Raw genomic sequence first — 13,616 nt, 5'->3', positions numbered from 1 at the left:
AATTTGCTGTTGATGGGCATAGCTATGTTCCCTCCCTGTTGTTTGGCCTGAGGCCAAACTGTTGACTCCTGCCTCACAGGCAAGTCTGGCTCAGTTTCCCACTGGCCTGTAAAGTCAAATTCCCTGGGAGTTCTTGGTCCCTTTGCAAGATCTCCAGGTTGGGAAATCTCTTGTGGGTTGTAGAATTTTCTTAATAGTGGGAGAATTTCTTTGGTATGATTGTTCTGCAGTTTGTATGTCCTTTGCTTGGAGCTGTGTGGTGGAACTAGTGGCGACCTCCTCCTAGAGGGCTTATGCCACATGCTGTGTGACCCAGGTCTGCTGCAGCCAGAGCCCCTGTCCCCACAGCAGGTCACTGTGGACCCATGCCTCCACAGGAGACACTCAGACACTCAAAGGCAGGTCTTACTTAGTCTCTGAGGGGCCTCTGGGTCCTGGTGCACTCAAGGTTTTGTTTGAGCCCTTCAAGCATCTCTGGCGGATGTGGGGTCTGATTCTAAATGTGATTTCACCCCTCCTACTGTCTTGTTGCTTCTCCTTTCTGCTTGGACGTGGGGTATCTTTCTTTAGTGGGGTCCAACATTCTGTCAATGGTTGTTTAGCACTGAGTTGCAATTTTGGAGTTCTTGCAGGAAAAGATGAGCACCCATCTTTCTACTCTGCCATCTTGCTGTCAGGAAACTAGAAAAGGTCAATGTTCATTCCAGTCCCAAAGAAAGGCAGTCAGAAAGTATGTTCAGACTACTGCACAATTGCCCTCATCTCACACACTAGCAAAGTAATGCTCAAAATTCTCCAGGTGAAGCTTCAACAGTACGTGAACCAAGAACTTTCAGATGTTCAAGCTAGATTTAGAAGAGGCTGAGGAACCAGAGGTCAAATTGCCAACATCCATTGGATCATAGGAAAGGCAAAAGAGTTCCAGAAAAACATCTGCTTTATTGACTACGCCAAAGCTTTTGACTCTGTGGATAAGAACAAACTGTGGGAAATTCTTAAAGAGATGGGAATATTGACCTTACCTGCCTCGTATGAAATCTGTATGCAGGTCAAGAAGCAGCAGTTAGAACCTGACATGGAACAACAGACTGTTTCCAAATTGGGAAAGGAGTACATCAAGGGTGTATATTGTCACCTTGCTTATTTAACTTATATGCACAATACATCATGGGAAATGCCAGGCTGAATGAAGCACAAGCTGAAATCAAGATTGCCAGCAGAAATACCAATAACCTCAGATATGCAGATGATGCCACCCTTATGGTAGAAAGCAAAGAGGAACTGAAGAGCCTCTTGAAAGTGAAAGAGAAGAGTAGAAAAAGGTGGCTTAAAACTCAACATTCAAAAAACAAAGATCATGCCTTCTGGTCCCATCACTTCATGGCAAATAGGGAAACAATGGAAACAGTGACAGACTATTTTCTTGGGCTCGAAAATCACTACCACTACGGATGGTGACTGCAGCCATGAAATTAAAAGACGCTTGCTTCTTGGAAGGAAAGCTATGACAAATGTAGACAGCATGTTAAAAAGCAGAGACATTACTTTGCCAACAAAGGTCCGTCTAGTCAAAGCTATGGTCCTTCCTGTAGTCATGTATGGAAGTGAGAGTTGGCCCATAAAGAAAGGTGAGTGCTGAAGAATTGATGCTTTGGAACTGTGGTGTTGGAGAAGCCTGAGAGTCCCTTGGACTGCAAGGAGATCAAACCAGTCAATCCTAAAGGAAATCAGTCCTGAATATTCATTGAAAGGACTAATGCTGATGTGAAGAACTGTATCATTGGAAAAGATCCTGATGCTGGGAAAAATTGAAGGCAGGAGAAGGGGACGACAGAGGATGAGATGGTTGGATGGCATCACCGACTCGTGGACATAAGTTTGAGCAAGCTCCAGTTGGTGATAGACAGGATAGCCTGGCATGCTGCAGTCCATGAGGTTGCAAAGAGCTAGACATGACTAAGCAAGTGAACTGACTGAACTGAACCCAGGCTACCAAGGATTCTCACATATTCCAGCTACATTAAAAGTGACATGACAGTAAATAGTTATAGAATGCCTGAAGAAACAATCAACATTAGGAAAAGTTAGCAACAAAAATTATTACTTAACCTGACAAAGTTAACACAAAAATCAAACAGCATGATCAGAATGTCAAGAACCTGAGATAGTAAACAATTTATAAAGTAGGAATGTTTAATGTGATATTTTATAAATCATAAGCATAACTTTATCCAGAAAAATTTAAACTTATATGAGATATATACAATCTAGAAAAATAGAATACTGACTGGTTTATTGCAGTTATTTCATAGTATGTAAAAATGAAAAAGAACTTAAATGTCTGTGACCAGGAGAACTAAAAAATTATAGTACAGTGATGTAGTAGAATACTGTATATGGCAGAATTATTGAATCAGTCTCACTTTGAATGGAAAATGAAAACTATATTCAGTGAAAAAGTATATTCAGTATAAAAGTATGTATCTGTTCAGTTCAGTCGTGTCCGATTCTTTGCAATCCCATGGACTGCAGTACTCCATGCCTCCCTGTACATCACCAGCTCCTGGAGTTTACTCAGACTCATGTCCGTCAAGTCGGTGATGCCATCTAACCATCTCATCCTGTCGTCCCCTTCTCCTCCTGCCTTCAATCTTTGCCAGCATCAGGGTCTTTTCCTATGAGTCAGTTCTTCGCATCAGGTGGCCAAAGTACAACTATACGTATATAATTATACATATGTACCATTTATATGTAGTTTAAAAATGTTAAGTATAATATACAATTTTGTGACATACATTACTGAAACTTTAAAAACATACACATAAAATGTAAATATAAAATTTAGGGTTTTATTTACCTCTCAGAAGGGTGGGAAATTAGAGAATAACATTGGGGAGGGTCATGTATTATGCTTCAACCGCATCAGAAGGAGATATAACAAGTTTTAAAATTTGACAAAGATGCAATGTGTGAACACTTGTTCTTTTTATTCTATATACTTTTCTGAATATGTAGAATATTTTATAACGAGCAATATAAAAGTTTAAAGTACTTTGCATTAAAGGGCATCTGTGAAGGCACAGAAATATGTTAAACCTGTACATTCTGCATTTGAAACTTAACTGTTTATCTTTCATATATAATTTTGTTACTTTCTTCTCATACCTTTTATATTCAAAGTTTATGGGGAAAATAAGAGCAAAATAATGTTTTTTTCTTTTTTTAAAGAGCAAAATGATTTAACATGAAATGATGATGCTGGGAAAATCCTTGTTTGAGTTTTCCAGAATTCTCGCACAGTGAAAGTTTTCCTGCCCCTAAGATCTTTTCTCTCTTTACCTCCGAGTCAGACTCTCTTCCCTTCTCTCCCTCTCTCTTTGGGTCTCTTGGTCTTTTTCTCCTGGTCCCTGTGTATTAGGGTGTGCTTTGGGATTACACTGTCTCAGGGCCTGGGGGACTTAATTTCTTTGGGTCTCTGTCTTTCTGAACCCCTCCCCCCACCCCAAATTCTGTTTCTCATACTTGCACTTGGAGGCCCTCCCCCATGTCTGTGTGCATATGTGTGTGTTTTTATGTGCCTTTGTGTATGTCTGATTTTTTGTCTCTTTATTTCCTTTTCCCAGAGTCCTCTCTGCCTCACCTCCCCCACCTCTTGTCTTTCGTTTGAAGTGTAGAGCTCTTTCTCTCCTATGGCTGTCTTTGTTTCTCTCTCCCTACCAATCTCTTTCTTTCTCAGTCTCTCCCTGAGTTGGTTGGTCTATATCTGTTTCTCTTAATCTCTTTCTTAATCCCACTCTGGAGTCTTTCAGTTTCTTCCCTTATTTGCCTACTTATTTATGTTTCATTTATTTTATTTAGGTAAAGCTACTTCCTCTTCTAATCCAAGCAGCCCAGCTCCAGACTGGTACAAAGATTTTGTTACAGATGCTGATGCTGAGGTTTTAGAGCATTCTGGAAAAATGGTACTTCTCTTTGAAATTCTTCGAATGGCAGAGGAAATTGGGGATAAAGTGTAAGTTCTTTCCTATTTCCTGTTTTTATTATATTAAAAAAATTTTTGATAACCTTTTTATTGTTTGAACTACTTAATCTGTTTTGTTTTCTTCCTTTTTAAAGATGTAATTTCTTGGTTAGTGTAGTGACATCTATCTTCCTTCTAAGCCACTATTTCTGAGTGCATATTCTAGATGTTCCTTCAGTGCCGATTTCCCCTTCTGGCTGTAGAATCTTGAAATTATTTCCTTGAGCCAAGTCTCTACTCGGTATTTATATTTCATCATTTTCAGAATCATTTTTCAATCCATGCAGTGTGGTTTCTACACTGTTACTTTACTGAGATTTCCCCCCCTAAAGTCACTTTATTGTTGTTATTGTTTAGTTGCTAAGTTGTGTCTGACTCTCTTGCAACCCCATAGACTATAACCACCTGGCTCCTCTGTCCGTGGGATTTCCCAGGCAAGAATACTGGAGTGCATTGCCATTTCCTTCTCCAGTGGATCGTCCCCACCCAGGGATGCAACCTGCATCTCCTGCATTGGCAGGTGGATTCCTTACTGCTGAGCCACCAGGGAAGCCCCGTAATGTCACCTTCAGTGCAGTTCAGTTCAGGTGCTCGGTCATGTCCGACCCTTTGTGACCCCATGAATCAAAGCACGCCAGGCCTCCCTGTCCATCACCAACTCCTGGAGTTCACCCAAACTCATGTGTATCGAGTAGGTGATGCCATTCCAGCCATCTCATCCTCTGCCATCCCCTTCTTCTCCTGCCCCCAATCCCTCCCAGCATCAGGGTCTTGAGTCTTCTCGTGAGGTAGCCAAAGTATTGGAGTTTCAGCCTCAGCCTCAGTCCTTCCAGTGAACACCCAGGACTCGTCTCCTTTAGGATGGACTGGTTGGATCTCCTTGCAGTGCAAGGAACTCTCAAGAGTCTTCTCCAGCACCACAGTTCAAAAGCATCAATTCTTCGGCGATCAGCTTTCTTCACAGTCCAACTCTCACCTCCATACATGACCACTGGAAAAACCATAGCCTTGACTAGATGGACCTTGGTTGGCAAAGTAATGTCTCTGCTTTTTATTTTTTTTTTTTTTGAACAGAGGAAAATTTATGCGTCAAACCTGGACTGGTCACTTATGATAATATACATGCTACAATTCCATTCTCTCCAATCATTCCACCTTCACCCTCTCCCACAGAGTCCCAAAGACTGTTCTAAATGCCTATGTCTCTGCTTTTTAATACGCTGTCTAGGTTGGTCATAACTTTCCTTCCAAAGAGTAAGCGTCTTTTAATTTCATGGCTGCAATCGCCATCTGCAGTGATTTTTCAGCCCCCCAAAATAAAGTCTGACACTGTTTCCACTGTTTCCCCATCGATTTCCCATGAAGTGATGGGACCAGATGCCATGATCTTAGTTTTGTGAATGTTTATTTTAGCTTTAAGCCAACTTATTGACCTTCTAATTTCCAAGTCTAGTGGATACCTCTCAGACTTTATTTCACCCCTTTTTGACTACTGTCTATAATTTCTCTTTGTTTTTTGTTCCTATCTGTTTTACATCTAGCATTTGTGCCCCAATTCCCTTCCCTAGATTCTATCCCCCAATCTTATCCTTCATTTTGTTATTTAAAAATGTGCTTTTAAAATTTTGAACCACCCTTATTGTTTAGGCTGTTTTAAGGCCCTACATTCTGGTCATAAAATATTTTGAAAATATAATGCTTGTAATATAACAGTTTTTTTTTGTTAAAAACTTTAAGCACATAGACTAAAATAAAACAAATCTTCTATCTTAAAAAAATCTAATTTACTCTCTTTAACTTTCCTAGAAAGAGGTAGATTTCTGTTGTATTTTCATACCAACTTTTAATACACTACTCTACTCTTAACACATTGTAATGTATTTATTTTTTTTGCTGCATAGTGAGTTGTTTGAGTTAATAGTTAATTATAAAAATATTGGTTTTTATTAACCACTGTACATGACACCAAGTAAGTACTCACTGCAAGTTATTTTTGTTATATATTGCCACTTACACAGAAACAAGTAGTTCAGATAAGGGAGGATGTTGGCATGGAATGGAATAGTAGTAGTGGAGATAAACTGTGTTTTGCGGTAGAGAAACAATACTTGGTGGGTTAAATGCAGGACAGTAACATAGAGTAGTCAAAGATGACTCCCAGACTTTCCCCCTAAGTGCCTGTGAATTATGTTGTTATTTACTAAAATGGAGAAGACTAAGGGAGAACTAAGTTTATTAGAGGTAGTAAAGAGTTCTGCTGTGGTTTTGTTAAGTTTCCAAGGCATATTATATGTCCATGAGAGATGTCAAGTAGAAAGTAGATATTTGAGCTCCAAGTTCCTGAAGGGTCAGAAGAGACTGATGCTTTAGACATGCTCATGCTTTTTTTCCTATTAACTTTTATAGTTTAAAGTTAATTTTCATTGGATACCATATAAGAATTTTATGAGTGTATAGGAGATTTTTAGTAGTCTTTTAGTTTCCTAACAAGGAATATCTTCTACCATGTTCATCATAGATGTTCTCCTAGTTTCTCCTGAGTAGAATATTTTCCATTTCAGAAGGCTCCCTAGAGTTGAATACTTCAAAGTGTTAGAAAATGTTTGCTTATCTTTAGTTTGTACTGTATTCCTGTAGCTATTTTCCCCTGGTCTAAAATAGAATATATCTATTGCTTTTTAAAAATATTGTTATAATGATCATTTTTAGTTATTAACCCAAGTGATAAATGTTATCAATATTACGACATAAAACTGTTCATTTTTGAAATTTTGATTTCCACTATTCTTTGTCCAGTGTTTCATTTTGGAAATTTTCAAACATAAAAAGCAGAAAGAATAAATAGAGTGAATACCTACATACCTGTCACCTAGAATCTATACTATATTTTATCATACTTTATTGTATACCTATCTATCCATCCCTCTATCCATCTTATTTTCCTGATACTTTTCAAAGTGAGTTGCAGACATCACTATTACTATTTTAATTGTCTCCTCTTCAGATAATGATGGGATTTATCTCTTGTCACTGTAAGCTTTTCTTCTCAGTTGATTGTTCTATTCTTTGTACGGCTTAATTTCAGTCCTGACAATGGTCTTGAATATGCTTCAGTTTTTTTAGCACTCATCTCAAAATATGGTCACAGTAAACAAAACACTTCAGCTGAGTTCTTATTAACACATAATTATAGTGAGTCTGGTTATTATTTACTCTGGATCCTGTCATTCCATTCCTGCAATCTGATAGAATGGTTTTCCAACATCTGAATAACATTATTGGTTCATATTAACTTACGGTCAGCTAAGACTTTTTTTTCTTTTAAAGAAAAACTTGTCAAATTAGATTCTTCTGTTCCCTATTTGTGCAGCTGAGGCTTAGAAATTTGTTTTTTAGCATATGTATGTCCAGTTTTGCCAAGAGTATTGTTAAAAAGACTTCTTTCCACTGAGTTGCTTTTGCCTCTTTGTCAAAAACCAGTTAACTGTAGTGTCGCTTTATATCTGGATTATATTCTGTTCCATTTATTTGTGTTAGTTTTTTTGTCAGTACTATACTATTTTGATTATACCAGCTTTGTGCTGAAATCATGTAGAATTATGCCTACTATTTTGATTATACCAACTTTGAGCTGAAATCATGTAGAATTATGCCTCCAACTTTTTTCCTTTCGAAATTATTTTGGCTACTCTATGTGCTTGGCATATCCATATAAACTTTAGAATCAGTTTGTTAATTTCTACCAAAAAATCCTACTGAGGTTTTGTTTAGAAATGTGTTGAGTTTGTTACTCTTTTAATCTATGAACACTGATTTGTTTTTCAGCCTTGTTTTCAGCCAATCTCTCATATCTCTGGACTTGATTGAAGATTTTCTTGAATTGGCTAGTAGGGAAAAGACAGAAGATAAAGATAAACCTCTTATTTATAAAGGTGAGTTACATTTGTATATCATAATTTTTAAAATGTTCTTTCAGACATATAAACATTTTAACAATAGAAGAAAAAAATTACCTGGACTAACAACCTTAATATATTTTTTTTTCTGTACTTTCTTTTTGTTCTTTTTCCTATAAATATGGTCTTATGTTGCTGCTGTTGTAGTAAATTTTGTTGTTTTTTTTTAAACAGTGCTGTTGAGATATTCTTCACATAACATGCAATTTACCTACTTAAGGTGTACAGTTTGTGGTTTTTAGTATATTTTCAGAGTTGTGCAGCTATCACCATAGTCAATTTTTGAACATATTAATCACCAGAGAAACACTGTACCCTTTAGCTATCACTCTGCTGACCTCCTTTCTACCACTTTACCCTTAAGCAATCACTAATCTACTTTCTCTTTATATAAATTGAGATTGACTTATTCTGGACCTTTCATATAAATAGAGTCATATAATATGTGGTCTTTTGTGACTGACGTCTTTCGCATAGCATGTTTTTAAGGTTCATCCAAGTTGTAGCAAGTGTCACTACTTTATTCCTTTATTCCTTTTAATATTCTGTTTTATGGTTAATACCCACATTTTGATTGGGCTTCCCTGGTGGCTCAGAGGTTAAAGCGTCTGCCTCCAATGCGGGAGACCCGGGTTCAATCCCTGGGTTGGGAAGATCCCCTGGAGAAGGAAATGGTAACCCACTCCAGTATTCTTGCCTGGAGAATCCCATGGACGGAGAAGCCTGGTAGGCTACAGTCCACGGGGTCGCAGAGTCGGACACGACTGAGCGACGGAACGGACCCACATTTTGATTATCCATTCATTAATTCATAGATATTTGAGTTGTTTTCTCTTTTTGTCTATTGTGAATAGTGCAGCTATGAATGTTTGTATACAAGTTTTTATTTCTTTAAAAATCTGTTTTTACTTGTTTGGGATATATTGGATAGTTACGAATGGTTGCATAGTTGTGTCATATGCAATTCTAAGTTTAATGTATTGAAGATCGACCAAACTTTTCTATACTGGCTGCACTCAAGAAGCATTGTACAAGGGTTCTCATTTCTCTGCATCTTTATCAACATTTGTTTTCTGTTGTTAAATTATAGCCATCCTAGTGGCTGTGAAATGGTTTCTCATTGTGATTTTGATTTGTATTTCTCTAGTGACTAATTATTTTGACCATTGTTTCACGGCCATTTGTGTATCTTCTTTGGAAAAATGATTATTTGGTTCCTTTCTTCATTTGAAAGACCTTTTTAAAAAAAAAATTTAGAAAAATATTCTGCTTAGGAGGCTGTTTTCAGATAAATGCTTTGTAAATATTTTCTCTCATTCTTTGGGTTGTCTTTTCGCTTTCTAAGTAGTATTTCAATTCGATGAAGTCCAATTTACATTTTTTTCTTTTGTTACTTATGCTTTTAGTGTCATATCTAAGAAACCATTGCCAAATCCAAGTTCATGAATATTTACTCCTATGCTTCCTTCAAAGAATTGTATAGTTTTAGTTCTTATAGTTAGGTCTTTGATGCATTTTGATGCAGTAATTTTTATATATGCTATGAGGTTAAAGATCCAACTTCATTCAGTCTTTTGCTGTGGCTATCCAGTTGTCAAACACTATTTACCGAGAAGGCTGTTCTTTCTCCATTCATTGTTTCTGGGCACCCTTGTTGAAAATTAGTTGACCGAAGAGACAGATTTATTTTTTGACTTCGAAGTTTTGTTCCATTTATCTATATGTCAGTCCTCATGCTTGTAGCACACTGTTCTGATTACGTTTGCTTTGAAAGTAAGTTTTGAAAGTGTGATTCCTCCTACATTGTTTCTGTTCAACATTTTTTTTTTTTTTGGCTATTCTGGATCCCTTGCAATTTCATATGAATTTTAGAATTAGCTTGTAAAGTTTACAAAGAAGTCAGCTTGAATTCTGATAGAAATTGCATTGAACTTGTAAGTTTATTTTAGGAAATATTGCCTTCTTAACAATATTAAGTCTTCTGATCTATGAACATAGGATGTTTTAAAATTTACTTAAGTCTTGAATTTCTTTCATCAGTGTTTTATAGTTTTCAGTGTATGCATTTTGCATTTCTTCTGTTAAATTTATTTTATTCTTTTTGATAATATTATGAGTGAAATTGTTTTCTTACTTTCAGTTTTGAATTTTCATTGCAAATGTATGAATTAAGTTTTGCATATTAAATCATTTATGAGTTCTAGTAGTATTTTGTGGATTTTAAAGGATTTTCCTTATGCAAGATCATGTCATCTGCAAATGATTTACTTCTTCCTTACTATTTCCCTCATTAGAACTTCTAGTATAGTGTTGAATTAATGTGACAACCAGACATCCTTTTCTTGTACCTAATCTTAGAGGGAAAGCATCTGATCTTTCACCATTCTGTATAATGTTATTTATATTTTTTAGTAGATAGCATTTATGATGTTGAGGAAATTCTCTTCTATTTCCAGTTTTTTTAGTGTGTTTTTCTTATCATGAATGTGTATTGAATATTGTCATGTGATTTCTTTGTGTCTATTAAGATGATCATGTGGGATTTTTTTTATTAATTTGTTAATTTTAAATTTTTCTCCAGGATTAATTTATTCTTATATACCTTAAGATGTGGAGCTTCCCACTTGGCTCAGTGGTAAAAGAATCCACCTACAAATGCAGGAGATGTGGGTTGGGGAGATCCCCTGGAGGAGGAAGTGGCAACTCACTCCAGTATTCTTGCCTGGAAAATCCCAAGGACAGAGGAGCCAGGTGGGCTCCAGTCCATGGGGTTGCAAAGAGTAGGATACCACTGAGTGACTGAGCATGCATACACCTTAAGATATATCCTAAGACTTTTAAACTTTTAATGTTATTTAAAAATTAAACAACTAAGGATTTCCCTGGTGGCACAGTGGATAAGAATTTGCCTGCCAATGCAGGGGACATGGATTTGATCCCTGGTCCTGGAAGATTCCATATGTGGTAGAGCAACTAAGCCCATGTGCCGCAACTCCTGAGCCTGCACTCTAGAGCCCTCCAGCTGTGACTACTGAGCCTGTGTGCCACAACTACTGAAGCCCATATGCCCTAGAGCCTATGCTGCACAACAAGAGAAGCCACCACAATGAGAAGCCTGCATGCTGCAATGAAGTGTAGCTGCAACTATAGAAAGCCCACACAAAAGCAAAAAGACCCAGTGCAGCCAAAAATAAAGAAACACATCCTATTTGTGGGAATCATTAATACAGCTAGATCAGTTATTCCAGAAATCCTTAATATTTGAATCTTGTAGGATATTATAGTCCTTAGAACATAAGCAAAATTTGACTTGATGAGACATACTTTGTTCTTTTGTTTGTTTTAGTCTAAATTCTCAAAGGAATGGATGTGTTAATTTTCTTAATGGAAATACAGTTGGTTTATAACACTGTATTAACTTCAGGTTGGGTCTCTGGTTTGGCAAGATCCTCTGGAGAAGGAAATGGCAGCCCACTCCAGGATTCTTGCCTGGAGAATTCCATGGACAGAGGAGCCTGGTAGGCTACAGCCCATGGGTTCACAGAGTCAGACACAACTGAGCGACTAACACTTACATTTTTATACAGCATAATGATTCAGTAGTTTTGCAGATTATATGCCACTAAAAGTTTTATAAAATAATGACTGTTATTCCCTGTGCTATACAATATACTCTTTTTTAAAAATCTATTTTATACATAGTAGTTGGTATCTTTTAATCCCTTACCTCTCTCTTACCCCTCTCCTCTGCCTCTCCTTCTTGGTATCCACTAGTTTGTTTTCTGTATCTCTGAGTCAGTTTCTGTTTTGTTATATACCTTTGTATGGGTAATTTCTTATATTTTACATGTAAGTGATACAGCATCTGTCTTTTCTGTATCTGAATTTTTTCACTATTTCCTAGGTTTATGCATATTGCTGAAAATGGAAGAATCTCACTCTTTTTTTATGGCTGAGTAATATTCATGTGTCTGTGTTTGTGTGTATTTGTGTGTGTATACCACAAATTCTTTAATCATTTGTCTGTTGATGGACTTTTGAGTTGCTCCCATATCTTGACTACTCCTGTGTACATTGGGGTGCATGTATGTGTTTGAATTAGTGTTTTCAGACTTTCTGAATATGTACCCAGGAGTGGAATTGCAGGATGTTGCTGCTGCTGCTGCTAAGTTGCTTCAGTCGTGTCCGACTCTGTGTGACCCCATAGACAGCAGCCTACCAGGCTCCCCCGTCCCTGGGATTGTCCAGGCAAGAGTGCTGGAGTGGGTTGCCATTTTCTTCTCCATGCTGGATGTTATGGTAGTTCTATTTTTAGTTTTTTTGAGAAACTTCCATATTGTTTTCCATAGTGGCTGAACCAATTTACATTCCCACCAACAGGGTAAAAGGGTTTCCTTTTCTCCACATCTTCTCCAACATTTGTTATTTGTAGATTTTTTGATGATAGCCCTTCTGGCAGGTAGGAAAGGATATTATGGTTTCATTTGCATTTCTTTAATAATTATTCAGTTAAGTTAAAAGATGCTTGCTCCTTGGAGGAGCTATGACAAACCTAGACAGCATATTAAAAAGCAGAGACATTACTTTGCCTACAAAGGTCCGTCTAGTCAAAGCTATATGATTTTCCCAGTGGTCATGTATTGATGTGAGAGTTGGATCATAAAGAAAGCTGAGTGCTAAAGAACTGATGCTTTTGAACTGTGGTGTTGGAGAAGCCTCTTGAGATTCCTTTGGACTACAAGGAGATCAAACCAGTCAATCCTAAAGGAAATCAGTCCTGAATATTCCTTGGAAGGACTGATGCTGAAGCTGAAGCTCCAGTACTTTGGCCACCTGATGTAAAGAACTGACTCATTGGAAAAGACCCTGATGCTGGGAAAGATTGAGGGCAGCAGGAGAAGGGGACGACAGAGGATGGGATGGTTGGGTGGCATCACTGACTTGATGGACATGAGTTTGAGCAAGCTCCGGGAGTTGGTGATGGACAGGGGAGCCTGGTATGCTGTAGTCCATGGGGTCCCAAAGCATCAGACATTACTGAGCAACTGAACTGAATAATTAGTGATGTCAAAGATCTTTTAATGTCCCCATCAATCATACAGTTGCACTCATCTCCCATGATAGTAAGGTCATGCTTAAAATCTTGCATGCTAGGCATGAACCAAGAACTTCAAGGCGTCCAAACTAGGTTTAGAAAAGGCAGAAGAACCAGACATCAAATTACCAACATTTGCTGGATCATAGAGAAAGCAAGGGAATTCCAGAAAAACATCTACCTCTCTTTTATCAACTGCACTAAAGCCTTTGACTGTGTGGGTCATTACAAACTGTGGAAAACTCTTAAAGATATGGGAATACCAGACCATCTTACCTGTCTCTTGAGAAACCTGTGAACAGGTAAAGAAGCAACAGTTAGAACCCTCTATGGAACAACTGATTGGTTCAGGATTGAGAAAAGAGTGTGACAGGGCTGTCTGTTTGTCACCCTGTTCATTTAACCTATATGTTGAGCACATCATGAAGAATGCCGGACTGGATGAAGCACAAACCGGAATCAAGATAGGCAGGAGAAACATCAGCAACCTCAGATATATAGATGATACCACTCTAATAGTAGAAAGCAAAGAGAAGCTAAAGAA

The 13,616-nt window shown here is 37.6% G+C and overlaps 1 protein-coding gene across 8 annotated transcripts in view; it reads left to right on the top strand.

The window, feature by feature from the left end:
* Nucleotides 1-13,616, top strand: part of ATRX (ATRX chromatin remodeler) — a 298,228-nt gene that overhangs the window by 235,047 nt on the left and 49,565 nt on the right. For all 8 annotated transcript variants that reach the window (XM_055438642.2, XM_055438638.2, XM_055438636.2 and 5 more), the window contains 2 exons: nucleotides 3,859-4,012; nucleotides 7,847-7,953. In XM_055438642.2, coding sequence (XP_055294617.1) covers nucleotides 3,859-4,012; nucleotides 7,847-7,953 — 261 coding nt within the window. The remainder of the gene's footprint in view (nucleotides 1-3,858; nucleotides 4,013-7,846; nucleotides 7,954-13,616) is intronic.

The sequence above is a fragment of the Moschus berezovskii genome, chromosome X (assembly GCF_049115385.1).
Source record: "Moschus berezovskii isolate FMDL1 chromosome X, NW_MosBer_1.0, whole genome shotgun sequence".
NCBI classification, from domain to species: domain Eukaryota; kingdom Metazoa; phylum Chordata; class Mammalia; order Artiodactyla; family Moschidae; genus Moschus; species Moschus berezovskii.
This window is presented reverse-complemented; position numbering and strand designations above follow the sequence as displayed.